Source organism: Enoplosus armatus, chromosome 8 (assembly GCF_043641665.1).
Source record: "Enoplosus armatus isolate fEnoArm2 chromosome 8, fEnoArm2.hap1, whole genome shotgun sequence".
In the NCBI taxonomy this organism is placed as follows: domain Eukaryota; kingdom Metazoa; phylum Chordata; class Actinopteri; order Centrarchiformes; family Enoplosidae; genus Enoplosus; species Enoplosus armatus.
In genome coordinates this window covers 3,587,332-3,608,521 of record NC_092187.1, presented here as the reverse complement: position 1 = coordinate 3,608,521, position 21,190 = coordinate 3,587,332, and the positions used below count along the sequence as shown (strand labels likewise).

Here is a 21,190-nt window from a genome sequence, read left to right as displayed (position 1 = left end):
AGCAGGAACAATCAGATGGGGAGACGGGATGCATCCCTCATGAAGGCAAGGGGTGGGGCAGCTGGTATCCGAGCAGGAGGGCATTAATTATTAAGCCCGCCTTCTCTACCCCACCTTTTCAAACACTATCTTGTGCATGGCTGTGTGTCTGTCTCACAGCTGGGCTATATGTAAAATTGTAATAATAATCACGATGGTTAAGAAAATATTGCAGTAGCTGATTACATAGTCTTATACATTTTCCTTTCACATGCAACAACACTGTTCAAACACTGGTCAAAAATGTCCCCTGTTCATATTTTCTTTTTCACTAGTAAGGATGTTCCAATCACCTTTTTTGTCTTTCACACTTCCCCGCACACTAGTCTGACTCACTGGATGTAGGCTGTTGGGATAAGTCTGCCATTGGCCGACTATTTCAGTAGACATTCTCCTCCCCTTCCGCTATCTGCGTGTTGCATGTTTTGCAAGGGCACATCACTGCTTCCTGGGCTTAGCAAAAGGCGATTGTGATTGGTTTAAAGAAATGCAAACAAGCTAGAGCATTTTTTCCCCCTATACCAGAATGATACTGGGTTCAGCCAGACCTTTCTCCAGCGCTGGCACAGCACTAAAACGAAGTGTAGAGATAGGTCTGGCTATGTGAGACTTACCTGCGCACTAACCCCACAAAACAAACCAACACACATTCAAAGACAATATTTTCTTAAAACCAAAGTAGCTCAGTCAAAGTGAATCAGTTCATGCTCTGTTATGATTTGTTTGTTTTGTGAGCTCTGCAGTTCACTTGACACAGAGCAAATGAACAAAGGATTGGAAATGGTTCCAGGCTTGTATAGTAGTAAGTAATAAGTACTGATCCATTAAAAACATGCTTGTATTTGGCCCAATCACATTCCTTTGCCAGCAATGATTCTGTCACTCACACAGCATTGTCCTAGGGGGAGCGTTGTCGTTTTCTAATCTACTATTTGACAATGTGTTCTTTGGTAGTTTTGTCCTTTTGCTTTTAGTGGTGAACACATGCTCCAAAATGGTTACATTTGTCTTATAATTAAAATCAGGCTTTAAGTCCAATGAAGACCAATTTTTTACTTTGCAAGAGGCCTAAACAGAGAAAAAGATGTCTCGTCAGATTTAGCCTGCTTAGTCTGGACATGATCGATAAAGTAAACTGGGTGTAGTCAGGACTAGTATTCAAGTAAATAGTATATGATCAACCTAACCTAAGATACAATACAGCAATTTTAGAGTGGAAACCCCATCACTGACAATTGTGTTATGATTTGATTTGTTAAAGCAGTGGGGAATTAGTGATTTTGTTCTTTGTGCGTACAGAATGAGATGACAAGTACACCTAACAATGCAATGTATTGAAATCCCAATTTCAGTTACATTTTCAACAAAAAATGAACATTATACATTTCACTAAGACGGCTGCAATTGCAGGCTTATCGTATTGAATTGCATTATGTTGTATAGCCTTTTCTGTTCTGACCCCCTGTACAAAATGTACTGTACTTTGTACTGCATATGCACATTTGGCTGCGAAGAACAGCTGGGAAAAGCTATATTTTTGGAAGGCCAAGAAATCCAGGGCGAAGTAAGTGTTGGCCTCCTCTGCTCAGTCTTTAATGCTGGGAAGCTTACCAAGCCGTGCTCCCCTTCACCAAGGGGTTAATTAGCAGCTCCCCTCCCAATTGTCCTCTGCTTGTTCACTCTCATTAGTTTAATCTGGCTCTGTCCTCCAGCTTGCCTCTCTTGCCTCTATCCTCTTGTGCTCCAGAACATCTCACACGCCTACCCCTCTCCTTATGTCATCGGGGTGGAGCCTTTTGTCTACCCCAAAAATCTACTGCCAAACCCCACTAGACCATCCTGTGATTTATATCCCTTCACACATACAGCTCCGCGTTTGATTATTTGTGCAGTATATGTTGGGTAATGCGATTGGACAAATTGTCTGCTAATAGGTTTTGTTGTCCATAACAATGTGCATTTATTCAATACAAATTACTATTTAAAAGGGTTAATCAATCTTAAATCTACAAATGAACATTAGTTTTTTTCCTCATCCTGTCCCCTGTATAAAGAAACATCTGTATGTATGCAGAAATGCCCTCGGATTAAGAAGCTCGCCCAGCCCACTTATAAGTCTGTATGGTGTGAAAATGAATGGCGCATGCATGATCATTGCCATATGGGAGGGAGAAATACCAATGAAGTGTGTTTGTGTGTGTGGAGTCAAATTACACTTCCTCTCTCCTTGTCACTGTTGTGCTCGAGATGTCGGAGCTGATAGGAGTGGCTGGAAAATGTGAAGTCTGCTTCCCTCCTACTCTTTCTCCTCCTCCTCCCCCACCACCTCTCTAAAAATAGCTGGCAGAAAGAGAAGGCAGCGAAGTCGAGGCTCTATCTGTTGGGCTGCCAGTGGTTTCAACACTCCCACCACCAGCACAAGGGAAAAGAGTCATCTAAATCACACCTCTAATATTAATACTAATTGCCAGTAAAGAGTACTGCCTTATTTTCTGTTTTTATAAGTAGAAAGTCTTTTAAATATCATCAAATTCAAATTATCTTGAATTTTTGCATTTTAAAGGCCAGGTTATTTTTGAGCACAGAGGCCAGTGAGTAAAACATACAGATTTGTAATTCATTCATGCAAAGCAGTCTGAAATCGACACAATTTTAGGACAATTCATTCAGGAGCAAACAGTATGTTCTTGACAGGCTGCATTGATCACCTGACCTCAGCCCAACTGTGCATGTGTTGGGAAAGTTTCCCTTGTTTAAACCAAAAGTGAAATCAAAAAGACTCTAAAACAAGAAAGAAGTGAAGATGGCTGCAGGACAGATCCAGCAGAGCACCACCATGTTTTAAAAGGACCCAATATGGATTTATAGACCCTTGAAAAAAAACTGAAAGCCAGCCTGTTAACCACGCCACTGTTTTCACCTCCTATGTGCTGAGTTTCAGAGCCAAAAAACAGAATACTGACAGAATGCACTTCAAATGACTAAACTGGGTAGTTTATTTACACTTAGACCTGTAGGCTAGTCTTAGATATATGTAATCTAATAAATCACAGTGACTGTAATGGAAAGGGCATCAATTCAATTTACCAGTTTCCTTGTGTAAAAGTGAACCATTGACAAAACCTGTGAACAAATGTGTGGAGGCCTTAAGAATATAGATGTTTCAATCACGTTGGCTTTTTTTGTCATTTGTCCAAGAGCAATAGCTAAGTTTATGTAGTCCATGCTTTTATTGGTACGGGTTATGTGATATATTTACTAGTGGCTGATGACCACGTGAACCCAATACCTAGTAAATATCATGTGATCATATGGTACAGACAAATTGACCAGGATTGCCTGAATGCTTCATTAAACAAGTTACTGGCCCTGAGAGGGCTGCGAAGAGTTGTGTCCTCTGCCACATTGTCATGTAAAGCCGGGACACCCAGTGCTTGCTTGCAGATATAATGGATGCTGTTCACATGTTCACAGCCACAAGGCTCGTGTGACCAGTTAGCAACGTTTAGCACTGCAGACTCCACCCCTATAGTTCCCGAGCCATGGGAAAGCACTACCTCAGGAGCAGGCACCTGAATCTGTGGCTGCTTTGCATTTTTCTTCTGCAGTTGGGCGAACATATCAGAAGGTCAACAGTGTTAAGAAAGAATGCTTTGGGACTGAAAGTATTAGATAAAGTTACTATGGTGTTTTTGCAATAATTTGGAAATGAAGGACAGAATTGTCAGCAATAGAAGTGTGGTCGTTGAGTTATTCATCATCCTAACCTAGACTTGATAAACCGATGGAACATATCCATGGCCTATTATATCTTTTACAAATGTTCAGGTATTACAGTTTGGTATGTTTTTCAGGTTCCAAAATCTGTTAACCTGGCGATAGTTATTGTTGAAAAGGCCACCGGTGAGTTACATGACCTCTTATAGAGAAGACAAGAATTAGCCAGTGATATTACCATGAGGCGTTTTTATCACCAAGATTAGGGGTTAAGGCGCCTTGCTTAGATGCAGACCCATTTAGCAGCACTGGCCAATCAGGTGGCAGGTAGCTACTGAGATGTCAGGCGCTTGAAGGATAAGGTGTTCATTCAGAAGGTCTCGACACTCCCCAGCACAGAGGACCTATATCGAAACCCAGAGAAACAGGGAGGTAAGGTGCGTTTGCAGTACAAATGGTACTGTAGTTAGCTTGTATTTGACAGATGGGCGGTGATGTTAGTTACAGTATTTGGGAAATGTAGTTTTATAAAATTGTGAGGGTAATTGGTCCTTGAAATGGGTGAGAGGAGAGCGCATCAAAGGAAGACAGTTTACTTGACTGGATGTGGTCACTGAAATTATAAATCCTGGAGTTATCCGTTTCAATGGACATCTGTTTTTGGGAGTTTTGTCTGCTGACTTGCTGTTACTTATACAGGCACTTAAAGTAGCAGTGATAGTAGTGGTGATTGTACCGCTTAGCATGTGTCCTCCATCAGTGTCTAACATGCCTGTAAGCCAGATTTCATAATTGTTACAATAATATTAGTTTTAGAAAAATGTGTCTTCTTTCTTTGGAGAGTGAAAGTGTCGGTGCTAAGAGCGTCAACCAGAGGATTGGGGTCAGCGGGATAGCCACTGCTTTTAGGATCATCAGCAGGTTTTGTCTTAACCGGATTTGGCTGGAGGAGCTGAATCAACTGTGTCCCAGGATTACAGGGATGACATTGGAGGAGAGTTTAGAGTCCAGAGGCCAGAGCATTGAGGGCTTCGTCAAACCCTGCCCAACATCTGAGCACCTTGGGGTTCCAGTAGTGCAACGCAACCCAAGCTGGTCTCTTGGTCTGGACTCTTAATCCTTGCTTCATTTTGACAGTCAGTAGGGATACATTTTTGCCCCTTATGGCCGGGTGGAGAAAAAAAAAGAAAGATTATTATTTATTTGTGCCTCATCTGTTGAGGAATGGTTATCAGCTGCTCAGTGTGGCCAAATGTTTGCCCAAGGGTTTGCTATTGTTTGGAAGGGGAGAGAGAACAAATTCAACATCATCCTCAAAATTGTTATCTTAAGCCTAAAGTAGCTGCGAGTGCTTGTTGCTAGGTAACAGTTTCAAGCTGGTAAGGACAAGTCTTGAGCTGTCTAGAAAGTGTTGGGTTATTGTGATTCCCTGCGACTTTATCTGGGCCTTACAGATTGGATTTAAGAGACACTATGTGTTCCTCGGCTGCATTTTGCGGAAGTAACCATGTCCATAAATTCATTACGGAAGACAAAACACACGTCTTTTACACTTGGCCATGGTCTTGCATGTAATTTAGTGCACTTAGCATTCAGAGTAAAAAAAAAAAAGGCAACAGTGTAAATTACTTGTACATTTTGTGTATTGCTACCTACGAAAATGAGCAGTATGTGGTACGTATGTTGAGCCTCTCAATTCTTGTCTCCTCCAGATCAGCAAGAGTCTAGGCGGCGGAGCGAAGCACACCATTAGCAGAGGAAAATGAGTGAACTGGATCAGCTACGCCAGGAGGCTGAGCAGCTCAAGAACCAGATCAGAGTAAGTCCTTCAATGTCCTCTAGTCTGCCTGTTTTTTGTTTTATTTTTCTTCCATTAGTTTACAAATCCAGGTTGACTTTTTGTGCTCCAGAGACTGATATTTCAGACTGGTGTTGATGAAAGCAGACTTTTCACTGAGAAGCTTCCTGTGTCTTGGTGTGTGACAAGTGTTTGGAGATCATCAAGCTTTTACAGGTTCTATGGCCAATGACAGTATGTTAATGCATATCGTCATCAGCATAAATGATCAAATTCACGGAAAACCATTGCATACTATGCTGTAAAATCAACCACCAAAGACAGTAGTTGGATGACAATATTCCATCACGAGCCACTGTACCACATTTCACAGACGACTGCTACGACATTAAGTTAAAGCTGTCTGCTGAAGTCTGTAGAGGGTTCTCATGAATGATGAATGAGAATCCACCTTAATTGTTATGATGCAGAATATACCTGTCACCTTTTTCACTTGTATTGCTTCTTAATTTAATAAAGACATTCATTTTATTATTAAAATGGTTACAGTGATTGCAACAATACAGTTAAACTAAGATCACACATTTTGATATACACACATTATATATTTATTATTTAATCTTGACGTAGCGTTTTCATTTATTGGTGAAATAGCCCTGGACATAAAAGACATTAAAGTCATTGCGGTGAAACGGTCATCAAACTGTAATGCAAAGCCCTCTGGCTTTTGAACTACAATATGATGTCAGTTTATGACACAAACACGTTGTACATGGGGCTAATTATTTTTCAAAATGTATCTGTAAAAAAAATATGAATGTTATTACCAGTACCACAACTATAGTTTTTCAGCACAGTTTGTGCTATAAACACAATTTAGTAATGTTCAACTACTGAAACACATTTGACTGGGTTGTTGTGTTTCAGGATGCCAGGAAAGCGTGTGCGGATGCTACCCTGTCTCAGGTAAATATTTTTATACCATGATCTTCTCTCACCATTATTTATGTAGCTTATAACTATGCTACATTATATTAGAAAATATACTAAAATCAGCTTTTATGTTTGAAATGTTACCTCACTGTGCTAAGTTACTTGATGTTAGCGGCCTCAAAGTGACCCTTTCTCTCATCTTAATCACGTTTAGATCACAGCTAACATCGACCCTGTTGGCCGAATTCAGATGCGCACTAGACGGACACTGAGGGGGCATCTGGCTAAAATCTATGCCATGCACTGGGGCACTGACTCGAGGTAATCTCATTCAACTCCATTCTGTCCATTAACTAAATATTTCATCCCATCAGCCCAGCCCTCCTTTGCCTAAATGCAGGAAATGGATATAAAAGCAACCTTGACTGTCTTTGTGCGGCTTACTTCTCCTGAGGCTCCTCGTCAAATCATGGCATTCCACAATAGCTCCCTCTTGCATCCAAAACCAGGTCTTTTTCTTTACATCTGTCGGAAGCGATCTATCAGATTAACATATACTCAGTGTTCTAACAATTCAACAGTAGGATATTTGTGCACATGCACAAAAGGTAATGCATTTTTTTTGTTGAATGCACATTGAGCATGCATCAGTCACTCTATCTTTGAGTGTGTCTACTGTGTTGTGTGTCTATGTGTGCCGTGTTTGTGTGCATTGGGGGTGGGGTATGTGGGTAGGGAAAATACTCAAAATGGAGTCATCCTTTGTTAGAGCTGTGTTGAGGCTAGATAGCCAAGGCAGATGAAACAACACTCCTCTGTTCACATAAAGCCTTTTCCCTAGAGTTGAACACACCTCAGCAACCACCAAGTTAATCACTGTGGTGCTGGTGTGCGTCAGTCCACAGAGAGACCATTGCAAACTGCAATGTCACCTCCTCATCCTCCAGTCAGAAAAAGTCTACCACTGTGTTTACCCACTGTCAGCTCTTCCTGTTTTTGTTTCATCTGTTAATGTTTCACTGCCCAGAGGAGTTGGGGTATTTATTAGACTACCTGCTGAGATTCAGTCACCCAGAAAGAGGGTCACATGAAGATGTTTTGACCCAGAGTCTAGGCTAAGGCTGCTATTTTTAGCCCGGTGGAGACACTACTTGAATTCAGTATGCGGTGGGCTTCCAACAGTTTGAGAAAGAAACACATCAGTTAGTCCCACTTCCCCTCATTAGCAAATAACACATTGAGTTAAATGTTCAAGGTGTAGGACTCAATGAACCAAACAACCACACAAATGTTTATACTTAATAATATGACATGAGGCAGGTTTGCATTCAATGATTCAGAGCCCAACTTTACTTTGCAGCCAACATAACTGTAGCCTTGTCACTGCCTTGCTCTATCGAGTGAAAAGCTGGTGTGTCCTTTTCTAGTTTTATTTCAACACGCGTGAGAAAGCTTTTAGTCTCCAAAAAACATTGTTTACCAGGAGAAAAAATTTGGTATAATAGAACATAGAACTAGATAACCTCAATCCTAATGAAATCAGTGAGTCATAACTCATGTCCCACATGAATTTCTTCATAACCACAGTTGACCCAACAGTTGTGTTTGGTTTTTGTTGTTGTTGTTGTTGTTGTTTTTATGGCTCTACTGATACAAGACTGCTTGTACTTGTTACAGTTGCCTTGTGTTTCTTTGGAATTCAGATTATTTTTTCAAATCAATGGTAATTCAGTCATTTTATTATATATAACTATTGCAGCACACCTAAAATGCCATGTCTGCATTGAATTTAATAGAGACATTTTACACTGTATGTAAATGAGTCCTGGGTACCTGAGCGCATTTGGTTTAGCATGGAAGTTGTTGATATTATATATATTATATATATTATAAGTTCATAACATTAGAAGAAATGGAGAGTCTGGCTATCCTCTCTTCTTTTGCTGCTATTGACTAGCTGAACAAAACTACAGCCAAACACACCCTCTTCTCCTTATGTTTGGCATTTGACAGCATCACAGTTACTCAAACAGACCGGATGAATGATGAGCGACACAGATTGATTGGGAATTCAAAATCAGGTTTTTGTTCACTTTTCAAAATGTTTTAGAGAAATAAGAGCAATAAATATAGTGAACATGGTTTAAACTGTTCATATTTCAAAACACTGGGTGTCTGTTACAAACCCTGTTGATGCCAGAGCTCTGTTCTGACTAGACAGTGAGCACCTCAATGCATTGCATCATTGTCTCCCAGCTGACACATAAACTCTCGCTAACTCTTTCGCTCGCATTGCACCGGAAGTTAATGTGGGGCCTAATCTGAAGTTACATTTTCCTTCTTTTGACATCATCCTAGGCTTTTATTATTAAGGCTGGGAAGCTGATGCTTTATTTTTCACCTTTTTAGACTAAAATTCCCAGCACAGACCATTCCGTCCCTGGCTTATTATCTGCTGGAGTGTGCACATGTGAGCGCGTTCCCGCCAGCCTGGTAGTTAAGATTTGCATAGTCCCAGCAGGCTTTGGTGTGTTCACTCCTTTTCCTGTTCCTGTGTGCATTGGGACCATCACTGTGGTTACTCTTGTTGGATTCACCCAGATAACAGAAGACAGCCTCAGAGGTACCTGAGAGTTGTCTCTAGAATGCAAAAACAGGGATTCCTTTTTAGAATAACTGCGTTTACGATGCAGAGTCTGCAGATTGTGTTTTTGAGGCGCATAAAATATTGAAGGTAAATAAATGGTCTGGAAAGTACTTAATACTGTATTAGAATTACACCGAAATGAATCCGTATGTCTCAGCTCTCTGGATCAGTCCATGCTAGGATTAGCACTGACCATTCTGTGGAATTGGGATGTTGATATAGCAGCAGCTTTAAAATAATGCTGTGACATATTTAACTGTATACAGGTACTGGATTAAACGTTTTTGAATTCATTACCAACATGATTTGACTACTTAAACTCAATACAGCATGGCACTTGTTTATTAGTCAACCCAAGTTTGTTAATTCACTGTTGTGGCTTTTTTTCTGTTTTTGCTATCTGTTTTGAAGAAGGTTGAAGTACAACAAAATGCTATTCACATCTTTTGTTGATCATCACAACGTTTAGCTTCCATGATGGGTCTTCAACAAGCCCTCTGTCTCTCCATATATGTAGAGGATCACCTGACCTGAGCTGTCTGTTGTCATATTCACTCATAGAAAAATACATTGTCCTGCTTCTTTTGTCCCTCACTACAATTATACACAATATCCATAATCAATAAAGCAAAGTACATGAAGCTATTGCAAACCCCATATAATATTCGATGCGGTCTGCAAATGTTTGGGCAGCAACACATTTTCTGTTGTGTTGGCTCTGTACTCAAGCACATTGGATTTGAAATGAAACAATGAGTATGAGGGTTAATGTGCTGACCTTCACACATTGTTATTTGCGTTAGCGAAGTTTACAGACACAGATGACAGGAACTGAGTACCAATATATTAAAATACAGAAACATATTCATCACAGAATTGGAGGAAAAATGCCATCCTTCCTGTGTGATAACGTACAAAATGGGCATTAACCAGACGCATCCTGCATGTCGTCATTTCTGTGTTTGTATTTGTCTGCTGGTTCAAACCTTTCCTTAGGTTTGAAAGGAATGGTCATTTTAAATTGTTCTGTAGTTTGAGCTATCTTATCTTTCTTTTCATCAGGCTTTTGGTCAGCGCCTCCCAGGACGGCAAACTCATTATTTGGGACAGCTACACCACAAACAAGGTAAAAGCACCACATTCCAAAGAACTGAAACAATCTCAGTGGCCTGTAATTCTTGTGTTTTCTTTCATTCTTACTTTTGGGAGAAAAAAACATTGCACGCAGTTTGTTCAACTTTTATCATTGTGTGTATAAGCATATGCATTTTCAGTGTGTGCAGTTCGGAAAACCGGGGTGGGGTGGGGGGATGCAGGGTTGAGCTATATTGTTACGGCAATGGATAGATGAAAGCAAATGTCATATTAAAGTAAAATTAGGTGATAAGATGACATCATAGAACATCAGTCGGTCAAGTTGCCTAAAGGCAGCATGATCTAGAACAAAAAAACCCAAAAGCAAAACCACCTTTGGCCTATGAGGTTCAAATCCCTGCGATACTGTATTGCTTGAACTCAGGCCTCATCATGCTATAATCCTAAAATCAGTCTTAAACATAACCAGGCAGGCGATGTCAGATGGCTCTTTGCACCAGTACAAATCAAAGATTAAAAAATGAAACAACCTGGAGATACAAAAGACTTCATACCAGAATCAAAACTAAAGTCAGCAATAATCATTACTCCCCCATTTCTGGCAGCTAGTTTCATTTAGATTGACAATGTGCTGAGTTCATTATAAAACAATTCACAAGTGTGCCAAGTAATGCTATTTATAGTGGGTATTGTGCCCTTGAAAGGTTAAGTTAATATTGCGGACAGACTTTGTCACATGCCCTCCCCTCTCTCTCCCATCTGTCACTGCATACTATCTAATATTAAATCTTCCTCCTCTCTTCCAGGTCCACGCCATCCCGTTGCGCTCCTCCTGGGTGATGACATGCGCCTATGCCCCTTCCGGGAACTACGTTGCCTGTGGAGGCCTGGACAACATCTGCTCCATCTACAACCTGAAGACCCGTGAGGGAAATGTGCGTGTCAGCCGTGAGCTGGCCGGACACACAGGTAGGCTGGACACATCCATTAGTCATTAGTCATGTCCCTATTTACCCACCAATCCCTGGATTTTTTTGAAGGTCAGATCAATCTGCCAGTGGATCATATCTGTACTGATACTCAATACCTACTATTACGTGTCTCCCCCCCAAAATTTGTCTGCAATTCTGGGACAATATATTTTTTTATTTAATTTTTTTTTGTGTAATTAATGCCTCAGTGCTGACCTGTGTCATTTATCTGTATGAATGACAATAAATAGACAAACAGCATAGTTCCCTTAAAGCTGTGTCTCTCTACCACCCAGGTAGTATATAATGACACTGGTCGAAAGTTTATAAGAACACATTTCAGCATCACGCATGGTAATGTAACTTGTGGCTAATTACAAAATTAGCTGAATATTATTGACGTCAAGTAGAATAGTGAGGTTTCAGGCATCACAGGCTATAGAATCAGCAACAACAAAAACGCAGCCTTGATAATACTGAGTTCTCTAGACTGGTCAGTCATTAGCATTCAATAGAGAACAAATGGCAGTGAAAAGTAACTGGCTGGGTGAACATGATCATGCAGAGTGTTGTCTATTGATGTTTCACATTTTCCAGTGTGCACTGCTTTATATAAAAGGACACCTAAAGGCCAAGAGAGGTAACACAATGTCATGTTGTCATAATGTTGTCATGACAGAGCACTTGGAGACTGTTTGCATTTCACACTCAAGTTGCAATGCGCCTCTTCCTTTGGTGGAGTAGAGATCACACCCAATACCCAATTGATTTGGAAAATTGGGTGAATCTAGTGAGGATGAGACACGGGGACTGATTAGTGTTATTTTAAAGTCCTCCTACAGACAACCAATCACATGTAAGCCATTCCATTTGCTGATATACAGTATAGTTTTTTTTCTGTGTCAGCCTCATGTTCTGGTGTAAGCCTAATTTATTTTCACATCCGAGAGATGCCCGTCACATGGTGTGTCTTTCTCTATAAAAACAGGAGCTGGTCGAGTCGTATCCCAGCTCAAACTGCTGAAAGTGTTGAGCTCTTAGGCAAGGAGCATTCATCTGATCAGTATCACATGATGCAGGAAGTGTGTCAGCATTTTAGTTCTAGTTCCCTCGCTATAGGGAGGGGTACGTACACTCTGCCAGCTAGTGAAGGATGAATTATGGAAGCAAGTCATGAATCAGGAGATATCCTACAGCTTTTTTTCTGTTTCTGGTAGTGAATTTGTCAATTCATCTCCCCCACATCCCACAAACAGCATACATAGTATGAGGTTGTGATGACGATTTGGAATAGAATTTCTTCCTCTGTGCAGACAGTAAGGAAAGGAAGCATCTACCTCTTAATGCAGTAGAAAAGACAGTCCATCCTAATCAATCAGTGTGTTTGATTCCTGTCAGGTTACCTGTCCTGCTGTCGCTTCCTGGATGACAACCAGATTGTCACCAGCTCTGGAGACACCACCTGGTGAGTTGTGATACTGCACCCAATGCTATCAAATACAGCACCAGTACGAACTACGCCCTCCAAAATCACCATAGGGTTTGCTGTCTAACACAATTTAATCAAAAATAGAGCATTATAAACTTCAAATATAGTATTATTTGCAGACTATTGTATTTGTTTGCATTATATTGTTAGGTGTTCCTACATTTAGTCTACCCTCCCTGGAAACATTATAGCCATATTAGTTTCCCAAATCAATATTGAGATTCTCCGTCGGCACTGTTTACCATAACCCGTGAGCTACTGTTAAAACTTCGTACAGCCACCAGCATCACGTCATGGGTCAACCAGTTCACGTCTTGAGTGACCCTTAGAAATTCTAAGCTCTCTAGATGTTGTTTCGCATGTTGCAGCATTAATTTGACAATGGTCTTTCTGCTTTCTTGCAGTGCTCTGTGGGACATTGAGACTGGTCAGCAGACAACTACATTTGCTGGTCACACCGGTGATGTCATGAGTCTCTCTCTGGCGCCCGACACCAGGCTGTTTGTGTCTGGAGCTTGCGATGCCTCGGCTAAGCTCTGGGACATCAGAGAAGGAATGTGCCGACAGACCTTCACTGGCCACGAGTCAGACATCAACGCTATCTGCGTAAGGCCACACACACATTCTCTTACATCTTATATACGAATCATATAAGGGTGCCAAGTCTCAAGTCATTCAAGGCATGTCCAAGTCAAGTCTGTCAGTGCACGTTCAGATACAGTCAAAAGTCTTATAAGCAAATTGCAAGTCAAGATACAGATCGTTCAGGTCTGTGGAAGCTGACCATTACAATGACATAGCTGAGACAAAGTCCCTCCAATGCATTTGAATGGAACTGTTATAACTTCCTGGTGCAAAATTTATACTACAAGAAGAAACACCAGGAGTTCATAGTTGTGCATACTACGTAATTGTTACTGAAATAGTAATCCATGCACTTTGCTCTGAAAAACGAATGAAATGATGCCACGTATTTGTGCTTTTAAGTGACCAATAGCACATAAAAAGGTGTGGCTACTTACTGTTAATAACAAATCTAATAACAATGACTAATTAAAGGCTTATGTATAATTTGCCATAATCATTTTGTAGTAAACGATGTATGCACAAAAGGATCAACACTGAAAAATCTCCCTTGACGTTTGTTGCAGTTCTTCCCCAATGGCAACGCCTTTGCCACGGGCTCAGACGACGCTACCTGCCGGCTGTTCGACCTGCGTGCTGACCAGGAGCTGATGGTTTACTCACACGACAACATCATCTGCGGTATCACCTCCGTGGCATTCTCCAAGAGTGGGCGCCTACTGCTGGCTGGCTACGACGATTTCAACTGCAACGTCTGGGACACTTTGAAGGCCGACCGTGCAGGTAAGCGACCATACAGGGCAGAAGAGCAGAGCTAGATGAATATGTTGTGCTGATGCACTTAATGTAATAATCCTGGAGGCCAATCAGCCAAATATGTCATGAAGTCAACATTTCCATGTCTGCTCCATTACATCGGTCGCACTTTCAGCCGTCTGAATAACCAGCAGTAAATATCCAGTTCAGTATAAGCCCCCAAAAATGTGGAGTAGAGGTATGGGGAACCGTTGTTTAGAACTCGATCCAGGTTTCAGTCGCCTTCCACCACAGTAAAGCAGAATGGTGCAGTTCGGCAGTGGAGGAAGTAAAAACATGTGAAATGTGGAGAACATAATCTACAGCACGCTTTGAGCTCTCCTTGTTTTCACCGCTCTGCACATCTGGCCTGTTACTGCAGAAAGTGGGCGTGGCTCTCACTTCGTTGGTTTTGGAAAATTTGACGTATTGGGTGGCCACACTACACCATCAACCCCCCCCACCGTTTTTCACTGCTTGAGGCTGTCCAAACAGCACAGCATGATATACTGAATAACAGAAGTCAGGAATGTTCCACGAGGTGTACTGTTTGGCAAGGAGTAAACCACTAACTGAAGGAGAAGTACCTGAAGCATGTTGAGGGAAAGTGTGTATTCAAAAAGGTAAATTACAGATGTTTATTACAGATCAACTCATCATATTGACCTTCACAGACTGATGGCTGTAAGAGCATCGTGGTATGGATATTTGCTTTACTGCAGGGTGAGGCAGGTTTTACAGTAAACAAACAAAATGCACTAATTAGTTTACAACTGATCCGTCATGAATCCCATCAAAATGCCACATCTGAAATATGGTTAAATTAATACATCAACTTGGCACAAGTTCTTGTTAGGGAAGGAACCTCTGTTACATCAGAGGTGGATGACACGACAGGCCAGTGCCTCATTTTTAAATGATTGTCAAACTGATACACGAGAAAGATTATTAATTTTACTGCAACAGATCCAAAATCAGAAATCGGAGAGTAGAGATGTACGATTAAGTTGATTGCGATTAATCTAAATGTAATAGTAAAGAAAAAAAAAAAGTTTGGGTAAGCTAGTTTATTCCAGCGTACACATCTCATGTTATACAGTGTCTTTCCCTTGCCTTTGTCATGATATGACCATAGATTTCTGATAGATTTGGATATCTGTGTCAGTCTGTGATTTTCCTGTTAGAAACTCAATCATGAAGACAACTGAACAAAGTTGTGGGATGTTCACTGAGTAGTACCAGTCAGGGAAAGGATACCAGAAATCTTTGAAGGCACTGAATGCTGCCAGTCACCAAGAGGTGTGTGGACACTATGAAGGAGCTGCAGAGCTCCATGGCTGCAATGGGAGACCCTGTCATACAACAACTCTTTCCTGGCTGCTTCACAAGTTGCAGCTTTATGCTTGTTGAAAAACCTCACATGACATCTGGACTAGTGTTTGCCAGAAGGCAACTCTAGAGCACTGGGAAAGAAAGTGGAAGAAAATTTAGTGGTATGATCAGACAAAAGTTAGCTTTTAGACCGTTTTGCTAGATGCTATATTTGGTCAAACATCAGTAGAAACACAGGTTGAGCGTAACATGAATGCATCAAAATAAAAAATATCCTGGAGGGAAAACCTGCTGGCAGCAAGACAAGAGCCCTAAACATGAAGCCAAAGCTGCACAGGAATGGCTTCAAAACAACTTCAGTGTCCTGGAGGGCATGTTCAGGTGAAGTCTCATGACCTCACCAGTGCGGCCAAATCAGAAACCACAATCCAATCGAGAATATGTGGCAGGAGTTGAAAATCCGTGTATTCACGTTCCCCATGAAACCTGACAGAATGTAATCAATTTTGCAAAGAAAGAATGGGGTAAAAATGTAGTTGCCAGATGTGCAAATCTGATAGAGACCTGTCCACATCAGTCGAGGCCAGAGGTTTCTCTACTCAACATTGACTTGAATGGCCCAAATACTTATGCATGCAGTCTGTTCTTTTGTTTTTTAAACGTGTGATTAATGTAGGTGAATTTGTAGAGATTTGTTTGGAGGACTTCGTGCTTTTATAGACTAAATTTAAAATGGTAACCTTCCTTTTAAATTGGTCAAAAATGCAAGATGAACAATATTGTCATTTTGCCAATGTGACAGTATATTTATTAACACAGGAAGTAACTCCTTCATTGGTGGTTGCTGTTTTAGGAATATTTTCGTGTAGTGCAACTGCTTGAAATGTGACATCACAGCAGACTTTGGGCTTCACATTGTGCCACGCACGACCCTGCAAACTCCACTCTCATTGCCTTTTACCAAAGAGCAGCAGGCCAGATATTGCTGCTGTATCAGTGGAGTCTATACATAGCACAATATACGGGTGTCTGTTGTATGATTTTGTATAAGCACTTTTGGTTGTATGTTAGTGTGAAGTAGTACTTTGACATCGTAAGTGCTTGCAGATGGGATTGTGCACATTACAGTAGACTAGATGAGGCCTCCACACTGCAGAAGACAAGCCTCCCTATGTTTTAACAAAGTATTGAGCAGGAAGCAACTTCCAAGTTTGACGCTAGCAGTTCGATATTGATAATGTGCCTATATGAGGCAAAACAGGAGAATATCCAGTGTTATTTCCACAGTATAAAAGGCATCAATATACATCTGGGAGAGCAGCAAGCATCAGCAGTGAAGAGCCCCTGTGGAGGCATGAATACTTTACAGTTATTGACTGTATAGTGGATAGGGATCAGAGGAGGCGCCCATCTGAGCAGGCTATTTCAAATACACACACACTTATTTGATCCAGCTGTGGGTGGAATATTGATTATTAGTGTATTGGGTCAGTATAAGCCTTTAATAATCATCTAAAAGTGCAGCTAGTGCTATGCTGCTCTTTGTGGTTTGTACCAAACAACCAAAACACATGCAGTGGGCAGGTATCCGGAGGCCAAAGGCCCTGAAACCTGCTTCACCTCGACCATTTTTCACCTTATTCCCCATGTTTCACCTTTTTAGGGGTCAGACCAGGTTTCCACAGATGTGTCATTAATATAAAAACTCAGAATTTACTGTTCAGTCACATACAGTACTTTCTGATATCAAGTAATTCAGTCTTTATGTCCAAGTCTAACCTAGAATGTGGTATCCATCAGGTGTCCTGGCTGGTCATGATAACCGGGTGAGCTGCTTGGGTGTGACCGACGACGGCATGGCAGTGGCAACAGGGTCCTGGGACAGCTTCCTCAAGATCTGGAACTAGAGTCTGAAGGTAACTGATGCCCGGCTGTCAGAGTAATGGTTTAGTATTTACTGCCATCTGGGGGTTGGGAATGAAGGTGCAACATATGAAACATTAAGTGAAAGCTGACATCTGCACATAGTATCAACCTTGATATAATAATGTTACAGTTGTTTGACTGCTGAGTGATTTTGCTGAATAATCCTAAGAATGTCTTTTTCTTTTGTCTCCAGATGGCGTCTGGACTCCAAAGTTGAGTGGAAGACCATTCCAACATCACAATGTTCAATTTTATTGCATATCCAATCTTTTCAAAAACACCATGATACTGACTCCAAACACCCCAAAAAACTATCAAGGGCAAAAATTCTCTCTCTCTCTCTCCTTCTCATTTAAAAGAGCACAATTGTCTGTCACTCATTCAGCTACAAAAAAAAAGAAAAGAAAAAAAAAAAAAAGCTTGATGAAATTTAGTGGTTTCCAAATGGAACGGAGGGGAAAATTGTGCATTCCTCCCATGACCATGGTCTGGTATTGTAGTAAGTGAAAATACAAACACCCCACCACCGCTGCCGCCACCACCAAGCAAATGTGTCCTGCGTCCTCATTATACACAGGTCTGAGTGAAGGTTATTACATGACAGCGATCTAACTCTTAATAGCTTTTTGGCCATGTTTCTTTTTGTTTCTTTGTTGTTTTCATTATTATTTTTTGTTAAGGAGAAATAGATCGGTGAACTGTCAGTCAATGTTTAAAATGAGGATCAAAGCTTTGTTTTATTTCCTAGTCTTTACACATTTTAGAGAATGTTTTTAAGTTCAAAACTAAAAGAACCTCCAGATCACGTCATTTTAAATCCAGCTTTATCCCACTGGAGAACAAAGTGAGAGAATTGAGCTTCAACAGGGAGTCCTCAAGCCACTTCTGGCCCTTCTGTATATTTAGTCCCATGATACTTTTACTGTTTCTTTTTTTCCAGTGTAGTCCACAAATCTTTGTTTGCACAAAAATTAAACTTTGCATATATAGAATAATGTCTAAAGAAAAAAAAAGTTAACTAACCAAGCACATGCTGTTTATGATAATGAATGCTCGTTTTTAAAACGAAAAACAACAAAAAAATACAAACCATTTTAACCATTCTTACACCTTTTTGTCTGGCGACAGTGTAGAATAATTAAATGAAGATTAACCCATCGGATCATAATCCACCCTGCCCCCTTTTTTATTCATTTGTTTCTCCTTTAATTTAGTTTTGTTTTCCCTGGTTTCTGTTGCCCGTGGTTGGGACCGGTGATGTGATTTGGTCGGGTAGGGAGTACCTCCACTTTAGCCCGGTTGCAATCCGGACGTTTCTCTTTTAACAGAGGTGCCCATTCCGTGCTTGGAAATGCAGTTACTACTCTGTGAATGACATGTTGTATAAATCAATGTTTGAAAATAATGATATTGAAACTTTTTAAGTTAAAAACGAAAAAAAAAAGATTTTGGTTGTCTGCCATGGGTGGGTTATCTCTTAGAATCGCATGCTGTAGAATTGCTTAAAAAGGTGCATATGGAATTAAGTCCTTTGATGTTTTTCTTTAAGAAAATAACCTGTTGAATATATCAATACAATGGTATTTATATTTTTCTTTTCTTTTTTTTTCTTTTTTTTCTTTTTTTTTTTCCTTTCTTCTTTTTGTTTTTGGCTACTCCGTGCATACATGATTCAACTAAAATGTCAAAGCTATGCACTTGAGAAGCAAACCCTGCAACATAAACGGTTACTTGGTCCATACTTGGGAGGGATTCCACAAATTAAGAAGTAACGTAAATGTTTAAATTGTACACACATGCATACGTACATTCATTCACCTAAACATACACAATCTCCAATGGAACAAATAAATTTTCATTCCTTCTGTAGCAAACAAAATTCCACTTACAAAGAAAAACATTTTATAACAGGTTTTTTTCTGTCCTTTAATAAAAAATGAAAAAAAAAAATCTTGCAGCATCTGAATGGCAGAATTTTCTGTTGTTCCCTTCTCCTTGTAAACAGAGACGCTCTATCTTTAGCAGTAGTGACATTTTTTCCATTCTGTTTTTTCTCTGCGACATTCTGTACAAAAAATGTGCTGTAATTGTGCGTTAGGCCTGGAGTTGGCAAAAAATAAAATGAAATAAAAAATATTAAAAATTAATTAAATTCCCTTTCCTTTTCTCTCTTTCTCCATCAAATAACTGTAGAGCTCTGCACCCCCACTGTTCCCTTTTCACCTTTTGTATTTAATTTTAAAGTCAGTCAGTGTACAACCGAAAGCTGGATGCAAGATAGAAACTATATTAAAATGTACTGTTATTTAAGATGTAATAAAAAGCAGTTTGAGATGACCTACTGTGTTGAGTGTGATTCACTTAGAGCGGTTACCACTGAAGCTAGAATGTTGCAGACTGTTTGGTTTCCTTGTAATTATGTTCAAGTCAAATAAACAATTTCTTATCGACTGTTGAATCAGCCTGGCTTCTCTGTACAGTCATTTGCACGTAGTTTGTTTCTCTTTGCATGATGGTAGCTGTGCAGTTTCTGTTTGTAGTCATAGAGAGGTAATGTCTGCTGTCTTTCGATGTGACTGTTAATATCAGTAAACTCGCACTCGAATGGAAGCTACATATATGCTCACACTTGCTATATCTACACCCCTTGACTGACCTGTTTTAAAGGCCTTGCTAAAGGGCATTTCCCTCAGAAACTCAGAGCAGCGGCCCTCCTACAGGTGCTGGTCCCTGTTAAACTCCAGGTTGTTGGATTAGCGGTTTTCATTGGTGGATATTCTTGGAAATACTCCCTGACCTTTGTCGCCCTCTACTGGACATATGTATGAAATGCAATAAGGGAGTGTCTCCAACCAGATTGGATTTGTTTAAATTTGATAAAAAAAGATTATGATTTATAGGAAAATACATAATCTATATTCTCTTTTAACATATTGTAATGTAAAACTTTGATATGTGGAGACAACTTTTATTCTCGCAGTAATACTGCATGTTAAATGACTTCCTCATATAACATTTACTCACATATAAACATTTTTTATGAGGAATTCAATGAAATTAATATCACAGTTGAATTGGGTTCTGCACAACATGCTGGAAAGTCCAATCCTGACAGCCCTGTTGGTCTCTGGCAATTTTAATGTACTCATATCTAAACAAGATGTGTCTATTTGTCACATTTATTGATGGACGGTAGGTAGGTTACATTATTTTGCTACACATTCAGTACTGATCTGACAGATCTGTGTTCACCTGTGTTCACCTGTAGCAGTTTACTGTGCATGTCTGTGACACACTCAATCACAAGTAGATAAGAGGGACTGCGTGTATTTTATTGCTCAGTGAATTTACAAAGGCTTGGCACATGAACAAGCAAAATTCACACTCTAGTTTACAATCATTTCTTAACCTTATGCATGTTTGGGAAAACTGCCCATGGGGCACCTACACCCTATTTTTCCCTCAGGGCCCCCAAACAACTTATTCTGGTTATGCAGAGCAGACAGACCACACTCAGTCCTATTGCTGCCACTGTCCAGGTTGCATCTCTATTCAAACTGGAAAAAGCTCTATTCACTACTTTGTGACTTGACAGAAATTTAGGGAAGCGACACAATTTGCTTTGCTAAATTTTGAATTTAGGATTCATTATTTATTAATTATAAATAAACAATTGAGGAACCCTGAGCACATAAAAATGGAAAAAAAAGTTGTTATGCATTACATAATAATAATAATAAAATGAATGAAAATAAACAGAGTCCAAGTGGATTCAGCTGTAAATCCACACTAAGTTTATTTGATTCATTTGTTAACATGATGGCTGTAAAACGATTAATATAGTGTATCATACATTTTATCAC

At 40.1% G+C, this 21,190-nt stretch overlaps 1 protein-coding gene across 1 annotated transcript in view; it reads left to right on the top strand.

Annotated features, from left to right (window-relative positions):
- The window catches only part of LOC139288398 (guanine nucleotide-binding protein G(I)/G(S)/G(T) subunit beta-1), a 34,571-nt gene extending 14,786 nt beyond the window's left edge, over positions 1–19,785 (top strand). The window contains exons 2-11 of the mRNA XM_070909679.1: positions 5,469–5,575; positions 6,482–6,520; positions 6,702–6,808; positions 10,197–10,260; positions 11,036–11,198; positions 12,599–12,665; positions 13,094–13,295; positions 13,841–14,057; positions 17,202–17,317; positions 17,521–19,785. Coding sequence (XP_070765780.1) covers positions 5,519–5,575; positions 6,482–6,520; positions 6,702–6,808; positions 10,197–10,260; positions 11,036–11,198; positions 12,599–12,665; positions 13,094–13,295; positions 13,841–14,057; positions 17,202–17,308 — 1,023 coding nt within the window. The 5' untranslated portion in view covers positions 5,469–5,518 and the 3' untranslated portion in view covers positions 17,309–17,317; positions 17,521–19,785. The remainder of the gene's footprint in view (positions 1–5,468; positions 5,576–6,481; positions 6,521–6,701; positions 6,809–10,196; positions 10,261–11,035; positions 11,199–12,598; positions 12,666–13,093; positions 13,296–13,840; positions 14,058–17,201; positions 17,318–17,520) is intronic.
- Positions 19,786–21,190: the final 1,405 nt, after the last annotated feature.